At 33.4% G+C, this 13,827-nt stretch overlaps 3 protein-coding genes across 4 annotated transcripts; 2 read left to right on the top strand and 1 right to left on the bottom strand.

Moving 5' to 3' along the window:
* The first annotated feature begins 85 nt into the window (after positions 1–85).
* On the top strand, positions 86–1,159 carry LOC116340295 (protein Gemin2). Its single transcript, XM_031766727.1, has 2 exons — positions 86–462; positions 564–1,159. The coding sequence occupies exons 1-2, from the start codon at positions 238–240 to the stop codon at positions 1,086–1,088; spliced, it is 750 nt and encodes a 249-aa protein (XP_031622587.1). The 5' UTR covers positions 86–237; the 3' UTR covers positions 1,089–1,159.
* A 517-nt stretch (positions 1,160–1,676) lies between these two features.
* On the top strand, positions 1,677–3,175 carry LOC116340132 (probable phospholipid hydroperoxide glutathione peroxidase). 2 transcript variants are annotated; one of them, XM_031766393.1, is made up of 3 exons: positions 1,677–1,853; positions 2,261–2,612; positions 2,687–3,175. In XM_031766393.1, the coding sequence occupies exons 1-3, from the start codon at positions 1,827–1,829 to the stop codon at positions 2,998–3,000; spliced, it is 693 nt and encodes a 230-aa protein (XP_031622253.1). In that variant the 5' UTR covers positions 1,677–1,826; the 3' UTR covers positions 3,001–3,175. The 2 variants fall into 2 exon arrangements, with proteins under 2 accessions (XP_031622253.1, XP_031622254.1); XM_031766394.1 differs by lacking the exon at positions 1,677–1,853 and adding an exon at positions 1,900–2,091.
* Positions 3,176–5,905: 2,730 nt separating this feature from the next.
* On the bottom strand, positions 5,906–13,226 carry LOC116340283. The gene is made up of 4 exons (XM_031766705.1): positions 12,860–13,226; positions 8,110–8,192; positions 7,236–7,604; positions 5,906–7,143 (listed from the first exon to the last, which is right to left on the bottom strand). The coding sequence occupies exons 2-4, from the start codon at positions 8,165–8,167 to the stop codon at positions 6,644–6,646; spliced, it is 927 nt and encodes a 308-aa protein (XP_031622565.1). The 5' UTR covers positions 8,168–8,192; positions 12,860–13,226; the 3' UTR covers positions 5,906–6,643.
* Positions 13,227–13,827: the final 601 nt, after the last annotated feature.

Here is a 13,827-nt window from a genome sequence, read left to right as displayed (position 1 = left end):
ACGCAAGTATTCGAAATGAAAATAAAATACAATGGTAAGAGAAAAAAATTCAAAATGAATGGTTTTACTTATTCAATAGTACCAACAACGACCTCTAGTGGATTTTTTTTTAAAATTCCTAGTCTCAGACCTGTCAAACGAAATCACAAAGACAGATTTCGATTGTGTTTACCTAATTTTAAGTGCACCAACATATCTTGGTGTGATTTGTGTTTGTTTCAAAATTTCGAATGAAAAATGGATTCATTTCAGCAGCCAGCCTTTTGTTTTAATATGCCAACCGACGAATATGATCCAAATCAGGTGCCCGTCGACGGTGAACAGTATTTACAGAGCGTCATTTATGAGCGGAAAAAATGTCCCGCTGTTGTTGTAAGGCCTGTGAGGAAAATCGTTGAACCTGACTGCAACACAACAATGGACTCAAAAGCAGGACGATCCGTTTGGGATCAGTATGCTGAGGTTAGTATTTCGATGATGCATTTATCACAAATTCCCGTCGCACAATTCGATTTGTACTGTAACGATTTCGAAACGTTTAAGAATTCATAATTATATTTCAGGTACCATTAGCAGATCAAACACCAAAATCTCTCTTGCCAACAACCGAATGGCTTCAACTACAATCATATTCATTTCAAAAGTTGCATGATCGCATAACAAACATCCGTCAAACTTTTCGATCAGACTATGAGCATGCTGAACTGCCCAACGATAACACCGAAGAATCATGGTTGGAGTATTGCCAAAATAAAGAACCACTATTGAATAATATGCTTCACATAAATCAACGAGACTTGGAACTAGTAATCGAGTACCAATCAAATTGGCTTGTCGATGATCTCGATTGGTATTTGACCAATAGAAACTGGTTTCCACAATGGGTTTATTGTTCATTATGTTGTTTGCGTCTGCCATGCGAACCGAATCTTCTAAATTCACTACGAAAAATAAGCAAAACATGTCATCGTGTTCGAAGTAAATTGAAGGCCGAAGATTTTGTTGACAGTGCGATGCCATTGAATTTAATCATTTGTATTGTGTCTCGAAATTTCGATCAATTCGATTTGGGTGGACAAACTCAGTAACGAAATAAAATTCAGTTTTTTAATAAAAGCAACAACAAAAAATTAATTAAAATTCATGCATAAGTACAAAACCAAGTATTATTTATTTATTTTTTATTTTTTTATTTTTGACTATATCCATTCTATTTTAAACATTGAAAAGCAAGAATTTTTCAATAATTTTCCATCTTTCTTCAAAATAACTCAATATTTTCGAGCTTGTATGAGATGAATTTATTTGAAAACTTTAATTCCTTAAATACTTTCGAATTTCGTCATTTTTTATTGGTACGATGTAGAAATAAAACGGTATGTATTAAAATCTTCCACATATAATATTTAAAATACAAAAAATTACCTAAAGTAATCAAAATGAAAATCTTTGAACGTATTTTTTTTCTTACCAAATCGGAAAAAAATTACGAAATCATGATAAAAATCAAAATAAAATTAATTCTTTTATAGATATAAAATTAGTAAGCATCTCAAATTCTCTTCTCAGGTCATTGTATTATTCAAATTTCATGTTTATTTCATTCAAACTTCAACAAAATAGAAATATGTCAAAATAAAAGCAATCTTTCGTACTTAAGCATTGAAGTAGTTCTGACATTATTTCCGCGCGTTCTTGTAATGCATTTGGCTTTATACAAGCCACAGTGAACCGGTAAAATCAGTGCGTAAAAGGATTCGTCTTGGTAAACATTTTATTTCTTCTTATTTCACGAGCGACTCGAACGATAAAAATCAGTTTCCAAAATGATGACCAGAAACCGATCAAAGAAGGTAAACTTTGCTTGTTTTGTTGATCTTTTTTTGTCTAATTTTATTGTGCATTCATATTTTCCTTAAATGAATTGCGTGTAACTATTGGTGTGATGTGGTTTGAGACTTGATCACAGTAAAATGGAATCTGTCAATTTGATGATCGTCTTCCTTTGTGCCAGTAAATTGAGTAATCCATAAGCGTAATGTGGAGTATGATTTCTGCACCATTTCAGTCGAAAATATTATGTATAACTTGGTAAGTGTCTTGGAGGTATTCGATCAGTTTTACCTGTTACGTTCGATTGACTATCAAAAAAATGCAGGAAAAACATACACAACACGATTACAATGTATCTTTTACTTAAGAAAATGTGTTCATCCGGTTTAAAATGTTTGTTTGTTGCTTTCTTTTTATTTATTTTCAGTTGAACCCAACTGATACAGTACCATCAAAAGCAAATGGTGACACATCGGCAGCTAAGAGCATAAAGGCTCCAAAAAGACCTGCAACTACAAAAGCATCGGCTGACAGTACAACGGCCAAAGTACCGAAAAAGTCAAAAGCCAAAGCAAACGATGTCACACCAGACGATAAGTCTATTTCCGATGCAAATTCAATTTACGATTTTGTTGTAAAAGATACGTTCGGTAATGATGTGCCATTGGCAAAGTACAAAGGTCAAGTATTGCTCATTGTTAACATTGCCGCACGTTGTGGATATACAAAGAAAAATTACGAAGAATTGGACGAATTGCAGAAGAAGTACAAAAATAAAGGTTTGTCGATCAAATTGGACACCGAACAAGCGATTTTTTTTTACATAATATTTCATTTTCGTTTAAATTTTTAGATGTTAAAATCTTGTCATTCCCATGCAATCAATTCGGTGGTCAAATGCCACTGATGGATGGTGATGAGATGATGGCACATTTGGAAAAACGTGATGTCAATGTTGGTGAAGTTTTTCAAAAATGTAACGTAAACGGCAAGGATGCGGCACCATTGTACGTATTTTTAAGACAAAAACAAGGCGATGGCATTAATGTCAAGTGGAATTTTGTCAAATTTTTGGTTGACAAAAATGGTGAAGTGGTTGAACGTTTTAACTCGCCAACATCACCACTTCAAATTGCACCAAAAATCGATGAACTACTCGAAAAATAGTTTACATCGATTGAAAATGTCTCCGCCACACCATCATCACCATTTTCTTTATATTCCATGAAGTATTTGATAAATGGATTGAATCCAACAAAAAAAAATTGTTGTTTCTTTTTCACTCTTTTGTTTCATTTAAATTGTGAATAAAGCGAACGTTTTTCACTATTCAACAAAATGATACGTGTGTTTTATTTGATTTGTAATAAAGTTTTTGTTGACTGTTGTTTGCATCATGTCAATGAGATTGAGATTGCGTGAATAAATTTTGAAATAGTGATTCTGAAACCAACCGAAGCGATTGAATTACACATTTCTGAATGCATTCAGTCGTCGTCGTCGTTGTCGTCAATAAAATCCAAATTGAAAATAAAACAAACAAAGCTGAGAATAACGAATGATGGAAAATGCAAAGCAATGGCAACAACAACAATAATGTCTATCGATATAGGACAGAGGTATCCATTGCTTGAGCAAGGAAATGAATTTAAATGTGTGTTAAATTAAATGTGAGATTTAAAACTGACGCGAGAATGCGAAAGGCCGAAATGTGATGTTTAATTTAAAATGGATCCCCGTTAGTGTATTTATTGTTGTGACCGCGTATCGAATGTGGCCGAATCCGTTTTGAAATGCACAACTCATTTGTCGATTGTATTTGCGCGCGTGTGTGTCGCTCTCCATATTTTTTTTTGTATGAGTGCATCATGCGATTGTGTGTGCGTGCTCATATCATATTGAGTTGAGCATATCAAATTTCAAAAAAAAAAAAAATTTGTTGCGTTCAATTGAGAGATAGACAAAGACACTTTGAATCTTGATGCAAACTAGGCCAGAAACACATGCAAAACAATGCGGTCGGTTGAGGCCATAGCATTCCGAAAGGTATGCCAATTCAAATCGGTGAGTTGAGCAGTTGCAATTGATGTTTAGATTTGCACCGTTTACACCGCAATCGGTGGCAACACCAACAACAACACAAAAATTTATACCCCCGTCACTGATCTGTGCACTTACCGAGATGATGGCAGCCAGTATTTGATGTCTAAATCTTCTCCAGTTTCCACATGTTTACGCATTCATCTAGTTCTTTTATTTACTGAGACACCAAACGACCACAACAAGTATTAAATCAAATCAGAGACGATGTAGCCAAAAAAAAGAGAAGAAAAAAAGCGATACAAACACAGCACATTCTAATACTATACGTTTTCATGTGCCCTTTCATCTCAATGGTGCTGAACGCTCATAGATTTGATTATTGTTTGTATATTTGCAATGGAAACTGGTGTCTTTTTACTCATATGTCCAGCAAACGGGGCATTCAGTCGTCTTTGTATGTGCTTCTTATTCTTTTTTTTTTCATCGACACTCACTGTCGCATTGTCAACTGAACAATAGCACAGATGATGAAAAAAAAAGTCATCAGCTGTAACTGATTTTTTTAGATTTAAGTAAACCAGAGTCAGGTAGCTAGATTGTTAGTATTCCGCGAATCGTCTTGACGTTCAGTTCAGAAAATTAGAATTTTCGCATTTCAAACAACAAACATTTTAATTTTGAAAGGAACATTTGTTCAGATTCTTCTTTAAAAAAAAAGAGAAAATTGCTTTTTCAATTCCGTTTACTGTTTTTTCTTTTTAATTTTGTTTTTTTTCCTATTCATTTTCTATTCAATGTTCAATTAATTAAATCCGGTATTAAACAGTATTTAGACAGAATTACTCTTTATACATAGTGTATAAAGTGGTAATCATACTGCATCGCTTGCAACTATTTTGATGCCCTGCTAGGGCTTCTGCAAACCAAAAGAATTTCCACACTTGAGTTTCAGTTGACTTTTGTTCGATTTTTTTTTATTGTTGTTTTGTTCGTTTGTTCATTCGTTCATTTCGTTAGTTCGTTTATTTGTCATTGTGGATATCGGCATTTGAATTTTGTTGCAACGTCATTTCTATATCGACTGGGGCGGCTGTTAGTGATACTAAGAATCCAATCGATTAGTACAGTTTTGTTCATCAATTCATATGGAAGTATTATTTCTTTTGCTCTTATCAAATCGAATTTGACGACATCAGTGAAAATCAAATGTAAATTTGCTCAACAATTTTTTCCGATTGGTTGAATTCAAGTGCGCTGATAGAATATTCAGAATGTTACGAATTTATTCATGGCAAATCAGTCCGATTTGAGAACTGAGGTCGAGTGGTGAATAGAGGAATAGACATTTTTGAGGTGTTCAATCCTCAAACATCTTTGTGCGGGTTGACAAAATTTTCTCAATAATGACTTTGATTTAAATTCTAGCACCATTCGAAATCAGTTCTTTTACGGATGCATTCACAACCGACAATCAATCAACGTTTCGATTTTTTTTTTCTCCACATCATCAAAATAAAGTAAGTCATTTGTTTTCTTAAAGCACATAATGAATTTTAAATGGCTGTGCAATGCAAAAAAAAAGTAATGATTTTTATTAATTTAGCGGGTAAAAAAGTATTCAATTTTATACATTTATTGACACACGTTTCTTCCTCGCAGAGATATTACCAGCAGTTTCTTAATATTTATTTAGTTTTCATCGAGCGAAAAAAAATATATTAAAAAACGGCTAAACATCTCTCCGGGTTTGAAACTTGATATTTTTTGCTTCTTGAATCATTACGACCGTAAAACAACACTCCCATAATTGACATAATTCGAAAAACCAAAAATTCGCAAATACCTTCGAAAATGAAACTTAATGACATAAAATCATTATCGTTCAAAATGTTCAGTGGAAAATTCCGTAAAGAAAAGCAAATATTTTCATCTAAAAAGTTTTATCGTTTGAAAATCGAGAAGAAAAAAACTGGAAAATTCTTTTTGCGAATCATGTGATAATTTAATAAACAAAAAAAAAAATTGTGACGATTTTTTTTCTAAAATTTTTCTTACATTTTTTCGAAATATACAAAATTGAAATTAAAAAAAAATAATAATAATAAAATAAAAACATTTCATTGTTACATTTTGTATCTCAATCGCACTAAATAATTCTTATCATTTGAATTAAATGTTTGCACGAAACGAAATAAAATAGAGCGAGTCATTTCCATGGCTCTCTGATATTATTAGCTTAATGAACAAAGGTTTATTTTTGACACATTTTCTTTTGTCAGGTTTTCTTTTTGTCTCGAAATTAATTCCGTTTTTCTAATCCTAATTTTAAAACGTAGAGATTTGAATTGCAGTTTAAGTAAATATTACTAATAAAAAAGTTGTTGGAATTATATGCATGTTGCAAAGACGAAAAAAAAAATATATTCTTGTTTGAACGAAGAGTATTTACGATCGACGTCCATTAACAGGAGAAATACATCATTTAAATTTGATGCAAGCACCAAGGTTTTTTTCCCCCATGCTCTGGTTAATCTCTATCTCTTTTTTTTATCTTAAAATCTCTTCGCTTCTTTTTACAATATATATAAATATACAACAAATTTATGATCATTCTCATATGTTTTTCCCAAAGAAAAGTAGAAATTATTGCCATTTGATGAAAAAAATAACACTTATTTAAAATCAAAATAGTTCTATTCGTAGAAAATATACGTTGTTATTTGTTTGTTGTTATTTTTTTTATCGCAATTTCATTTTTGTCTTTTTTTTATCGGTGACTTTGCGATTCGGAGCTGTCGTCATTTATACCGTCTGGTTTTTTTGATGATCGTCTGACGTCGTCGTCGTCATCATCATCGTTGCCATCGTCTTTTGCATTGAAATCGTTATCTGGATCACTGTTTACATCACTTTCATCATTCAATTCAGTTGAAGGCGTTGTTGATTTATTATTTTGTTGCAATTGCTTCCAGGTGTCGCCTAATGCCTTGGCAAAATGATCATCCACCGACATTTCGATATTTTCAACTGTTTCCTTAACACTATCACGGTTTGATGAGCTACTTTCATCTCTCTCTTTTATACGCATACTATCACTTTGTTGAACTGATTGAACTGGCGATACTTGAGGTGATTTTCTTATTGTGGCTGTTGCTGAAGACGTTGTTTTTAATTGATCTAATCGCTTTCCAAAGAGATTCATATAATCGGCGCCCAACGATCGTCGGAAGTGTTCATCAATTACCGGATCGACCATTGATATGGAGTCTGTGAAGTGGACAACGAAAATAAATTTAAATTAAAAAAAAAATAATACAAAAAAACGAGCAAGAATGGATTTTTATTTTGAAAGGTCATACCAGTCACAGGGGTGTCATCGCACAAAGCAATTGGCTTTTTCGGGCTTTGTTTATTTTCTTGATTGGAAATAACTTCACGTTTGGGTGCCTGTGTGATTACACTCGGCCGGGACATTGTCGTACAAAATGTTGAACCGGGCAACGGATCACGATATGGAGGGGGCGGCGGTTTCGATGATCCAACAGACATATCCAATGGTATTTCCATGCTATTATCACTTAAACTATTCGATTCACCTAACGGTTTCACCGTTCCCACAATCGGCTCATGATTGTGATTACTGTGATGATACTCCGATGACAGTCGAATTCGACGATCACGTCTCCATTTCGTTGTCGGCAACTCCTTATTGATTGTTATCCGATTATCTATGGGGAAAATTTAAGAAAATAACGTGCCATTTATTTTTCTACTTATTTTTAATATTATTTGATTTATTTTAATTATTTTGTGACTTTGTTCTTCATTTTGTTTTTAATTGTAATTTAATTTTTATCGCCTATGTTTCAATTTCTATCATTTTAGCCGAAGAAATCTCATATTATTAAGAATTTAATTAAATCATGTCGTCGTCAGAATTTTTTTCATTCAAAGGATTGGTCGAAAGATATCATTTTTGAATTTCTTGTAATACATCAAATTTTCATTTCAAATCATTTTTTTAGTTCTAGAAAATAAAACTGAATGCATTTTATTGAATCGAATAAATTTCAAAATTATTGAAGTCAAGTTTATTTTGTACATTTTCATTAAAAATGTTTTTTTTTTAATTGTATCGTTTTTTTTTTTTTTTGAATTTATCGAAAATTTAAAAGAAATGAACAAAGTCCCCTTATATTAAATTCAAAAGAAATTTTTAAAAAAATTACATACCGCTATTGGTGTTAACCATAGTCGCTGCTCGTGACAATACTTCGAGTGCCGATTCCATTGCAATTAAACGTTGGATGTTGAGGCTGTAAACAGAAGAGAATACCAAATTATCCAAAATAGTTCAATAATCCATAAAAAAGATATAAAGCTGTTTACTGTATAACAGCGTTGTATGTGTTTGAATAAAGCGTGTAAAATGTATTTGTGCCTGAAGCAATTGAACTTTTTCCTCTCTTAAAACTAAACGAAAAACACGCGTCGATTTGTTTTTGTCTGTGTCTCGAGAACGGTATGGTCTGCACTTTATTATCATTAACTGTATTGGTTATTTATTTGTTGATTTTGTTAAAAGCGTGCGTTTTCCGTTCGAAACAAAAATTCATGCGAAATTTCGGGAATTGTTATTTATTTTGGCGAAACAAAAAAAAAAGAGACTGTTTATGTTACCAAAATGGTGTGTTATCTCGAGTCGAATGTTTTTGCTCTGGTTGTTTATTTTCAAACAATGAATTAATACCCATAATGTAATATGGTCGATGTTGTCAGTTTTGCTTTGCATTGGTTGAGCGATGTGCAAAATGTCTCATACACGACTGTACATTGCACTGTGACTCGATATCTATGCGAATTTCTTTCGTTGAGTGAGATGAATTAGCGCAACACAATCTCGAGATTTTTCTAGCAACTCTCTGCAATATACGATTGCTACCAAAACATTCTTTTGGCCAATTGAATTTCCATATACTCACGGCGAAAAAGACAACAACTAAATATTGCCCATATAGAGACAATTCAAGAACGGGCCAATCGATCGTTGGAATGCATGCTATGTGGCGATGGGTGAGATAAACATACACACATACACACCAACTATTCGCTTAACGGGTGATTTTTTTACTCCATAATCCGCAATGATATATTCATGTATATGCGCGCATTTTGTTGCCGGTTTGTTATTAATAAAATAAGAACTTATTATATTGACGTATTTCGGGTGAAAATTCAACTGAAAAATTGTTTGTGCGTGTTATTTTTGCTGTTCTTCAATTATAAGCAGGTGTATGAAGCGTCAATATTTATGAAAATGATTTTGTTAATAAGAAGAAACGAGAGAGAAAAAGAGAATGTGATGATATGACTTGTTGAAAACATATATGAACATTCAATAACAATCTGCATTAAATGCGCACGAAAAGAATTTGCAATGCAACGGAATTCCGTGGTATCTGAAGCATTAAATAAAAGAGAGAAAAAGAAGATGATGATGAAGAAGGGAAAAAACGCCACAAACAAATGTGAAGAATTCTCACTATAAAATTAAATTACTGCAAATGTTTTCACATGTCTCACTCTCTTAATCCGCTTTTATTCTTCTTCTATTATATTCAGATTCAAAAATGCCAGAGAGCGTGTGCGCGTATGCAAGAGTAGTGCATGTATACTCGCCTCATATCTAGTCATTTTGTAGCTTTTTAAGAATTTTCTATTTGTTTCATCTCAAATCAATGACAATTTTTTTCTTCTTCTTCTTCAAGTTCATTTCAAGTAAGAGATCCCAATGGAATGCGATCAGAAATCATCGAAGATATCAAAAACTAATGCATTTTCGATGCGACAGACACTCTTTGTACTCTCTGTACAATAAATGTTCAAAATAAAATGTTGAATTCATATGATCGACACCAAATACAACTTCAATCCATTCAGACGTCGCAACAACAGTAATGAATCATAAATATCTCATTTATGAAAAGAAAACGAAGAAGAAGTATCTCTTTGTGTTTATATGACGAGTATCCTTGACATTACTAACCGATGGAATACAATTTTATTTTCTTCGACGTTTTTTTCGTCTTCTTCATAATTATCTTGCAGAGTGAATTGCTTGGTCTGCATTCCATTCGCATTCTCTTTCTTCGATCATCATCATTTTTTATATAAATACCTTTTCAATGTTTCTATAGATTTTAGTACGGTAAGAAGACGGGATGATTATGATCTTTCATTGTGGAATGTTATTGACGACGTCGACAACGATACTCGAAAATACAGTATGTATGTTTATGTTTATGTGGTGTGAAATTGGATAAAAGCGGTAGCAATGTAACTGACGAATGACTTGAGATTGGCTTGCGTGTGTTTCTTTTTTCTTCTTTTTTCATTTCGGACAGGTTTCAAATTGAATTAAAATCGATTCAAATGAACATGAATTGATGGCGTTTGTGGAATGTGTCTCATTGCTAACCACATATAAATTACTAAATGATAAGGAGTTAAGCATGTTTAAACCGATGCATTGTTAATTGAAAGAAAAGACGATGCCGAATTGCCGGAAAACGGTTTCGAAATGAACCTTTTTTTTTCGTTTAACGAGAAAATGTTTGCTGTTACGAACTACAAATACATATTGTATTTGATTCCGATGGCATTTTACCGGATTTCCGAATGGTCTGGAATAAACATTTCAATTTACACAAAATGATAATTCAATGTTTTCGAGTTTTCAAGACAACATTCATATTTTTTATTAAATGATTTAATGTTTACTTTGAATGTAATTCATAGCACGTAGTTACCAAGGTCTTTGGCAATTGTATTCAATGAGTCCAATTCGGGCCATTGCCATGGCCACCACACTCGACAAATGACACATGAATCCATCAATGTGAAAAATGCGTCTGGAAAAAAAGTAGCTGCTTATTTCAAAAGAATTCACCAAAAACTTTGGAAATGAATGTGGAATTGAGTTTATTGCCATAGTTCCGCTTCGTAAGTCTTAATGTGCATTATTTTTTCTTTGCCTTTTCTCTCTTTCTCTCTCGTTCTCTCACTCTCGCATTGAAAAAGATAGAAAAACAGTTACAGTATTGTTATGAGATTGAGAAGGCAGTGAACGAGAGAAGAGAAAAAAAAATGAACAAGAAGTATAATAATCGGACATGTTTTATGGAATGGAATAAGATAAATCGGTTGTAATTTATATGTACATTCTGTGAGCAAATTGTTGGAAAAAGAAATATTTATCGTTTGGTCGGTCTGGTGTTGATTCAAGCAAAACGGGCTTCGTTTTTTCTTTTGTCTGTTTTCTGACACACGAGTATGATTGAATTCGCTGGGCCGGTCAAAGAGCGCAAATATACATTGAATGCGTTCGATCTTGGTGTACGCATATCGTTTTTTTTTTTTGTTTCGTTTCTCGTTAACACACACTTCCATCATCGCATTTCGGCCAAAAAGCCAAATTGCTTAAAGTTGTTTTGTAAGCTGAGAAATAAGATGTGTAGTACGTTAAGCTTCGTTGTGCAACCACTTTTTCACACTCACAGAGCAAGAGAGCGAATTAGAGTGATCGATTGAGCAAGAGAGGTAGAGAGAGAGAGAGAAGCAACCGATTTTGTATATCGGGCATGAATTTGATTTTGCGAAAGAATGCAAAAGAAAATCAGCTACGTGAGGAATTTCGTCGTGCGTATACTCTTTCTCACTCTCATTTTATCGTTGGTATTCACCTCGAATTACTTTGCATACGAACAATAACAACAACATCACAAAAATATTATGTTGTTGATGATGATTTACATTTATTATTGGTTTGGCTTGAAATTCCGTAAAGGATTTTTGCGCTGACTAAATCCGCATTCCGAAATAATACACATACACGCATTGTAAATTTAAATAAAGCCGATATGTTCTCTCTCTGGTTCTCTCTATGTTTTGTTTTTATTTCGCATTCGGAGCAATAGTTTCGTGAGTGTGTGTGTGTGTGTGCGTCGACATTAGAATCAACACACATATCATTCAGATAATAAATAAAATTAACGAAAATGAATCGAGCAGTTTTTTTTTTCGGTGTGGCTTGTTGTTGTTCCGAAAGGCATTTTAATGACAAATTTCCTATGGACAGATAGCTACAATCACTTCACACGCGCGCGACAACGACGGCAACGATGACGATAAACGACAACAACAACGCGACACAATAACACAACCACACAACATGAATTGATTGCGACATTTTTCGATTACAGTTTTTTCCTGCCAAAAATTCCGCGAGCAATGAAAGACGACGAAAAAAAAACAACAAATGCAAATTCCAACATTGAACATTGTATATCAGCAATGCACACGTGCAACACATTAAAAATTGAAATAATCACATATTGATTACAATTCGCAGCGAAAATTTTTTTTAATTCGAAATTCGATTTGTATAATATTCGTGTGTTGTAATCATAGACACACACCAGACATCACCAATGAAAAAATAAAATAAAATAGGAGAGCGTACAACATGTGAAACTCAAACAAACAACTCGAATGCCGAAAAGTTTTATGTGAGTAAACTGGAATGAATTTGGATTTGAGGGGCCTTCACAAAGTGAGCATCACAAAAATGCAATAAATTCTTGTATGAATTTTTCTTGTAATCGCACGAGACAAAAACAAAAAAAAATACATTCTTTAGCTTCCAATTGAATCTCTTCATTTTTGGATGTTACTATCGGATTGTAGATATATCTCTTTAAAAAATGTACACAGTTCTTTTATATTGATTGTTTTCGTAATTTTGCGCCCGATTTTTTTTTTTCTCTTCTCCCGTTCGTTTCGTCTTTCACAAAAATCACACACGAAATTGTTACACACAAATTTATTACTATTTTGTTGTTGTTGTTGTTACTTGTTAGTTTCAATAACACTCCACAAATTGATTGGTGTAATTTATTGGACTGTAATATATGTATCAAATTACCAATAATTCCGGATGAAAAACTGTGATTTTTTTCTCTTTCAATTCAAATTCTGTGTTCGCTGTTTCTTCTGTCTTCTCACTGGTTGACTACTTTTTTCTGTCTGATTATTTTGTGCTGTTTGATGTTTAGCTGTTGCTGTTGCTGCTGTCCGATGGTCGGTATAATCACACACACCGTGTGTTTGATGGTTTTTTTTTTCTTTTCTCTCTCGTTGTGCTCACTCAAATATTTTTGTTAAAACCACACACAAACACATCACACACTTTGTTTATTTGACATTTAAGCGTTTCTCACAATAGCACTATCGCAACGACAATGGTATGTCAAGAATTTTTGGTATGTGGAACGGCCTTAGACGACATGCGCGACATTATCTGGAAACTGGTTCGTGCTCTTTCTTACACTTGACTATTTTGTATGCTTTGATTTAGTCGCGCGCATATACAAATACAGCAAACACATATATTTACAATGGACACGCACATATACATGCAAAACATACACACGCGCAACTTGCACGTAATCTCTCAGCCAGAGAACTGATTGCTCGTTCGACTTGTGTGTGCATTTTCCGACTCTTTCCTACTGCCTTCTCACATTGTACAATAACAGCGACAACTACACATTTCGGCCAGATTTTATTGTATGCTTCGTTGGTGTACAAGAATGCGGTGCGCTCATACCCAACATTGTAACAACCATGAACAGAAAGAAGAAAAAAAAAAGAAGAAGAAACAAATCATTCAACAGCAAGTAACATATATGCTTTATTCATCCAATCACACATCGATTTTTCTCCCTCTCTCTGTTTGGCTTGCATCGAACGAACGAGAGAGTTTATAAAATTCAACATTTTCTATTATAAGACTGTAATTGACACTTAATGCATATTTGACGTAGTTGCCATTTCGATGCGCAGATGTCGTTGCATGCGCTCACACATTTTGCAACATAAAATTGTTTCTTC

The sequence above is a fragment of the Contarinia nasturtii genome, unplaced genomic scaffold (genome assembly GCF_009176525.2).
Source record: "Contarinia nasturtii isolate CC-2019 unplaced genomic scaffold, AAFC_CNas_1.1 Cnas_scaffold_630, whole genome shotgun sequence".
NCBI lineage: Eukaryota > Metazoa > Arthropoda > Insecta > Diptera > Cecidomyiidae > Contarinia > Contarinia nasturtii.
Note: the sequence above shows the minus strand (reverse complement) of the source record. Positions and strands in the feature narration are given on the sequence as shown.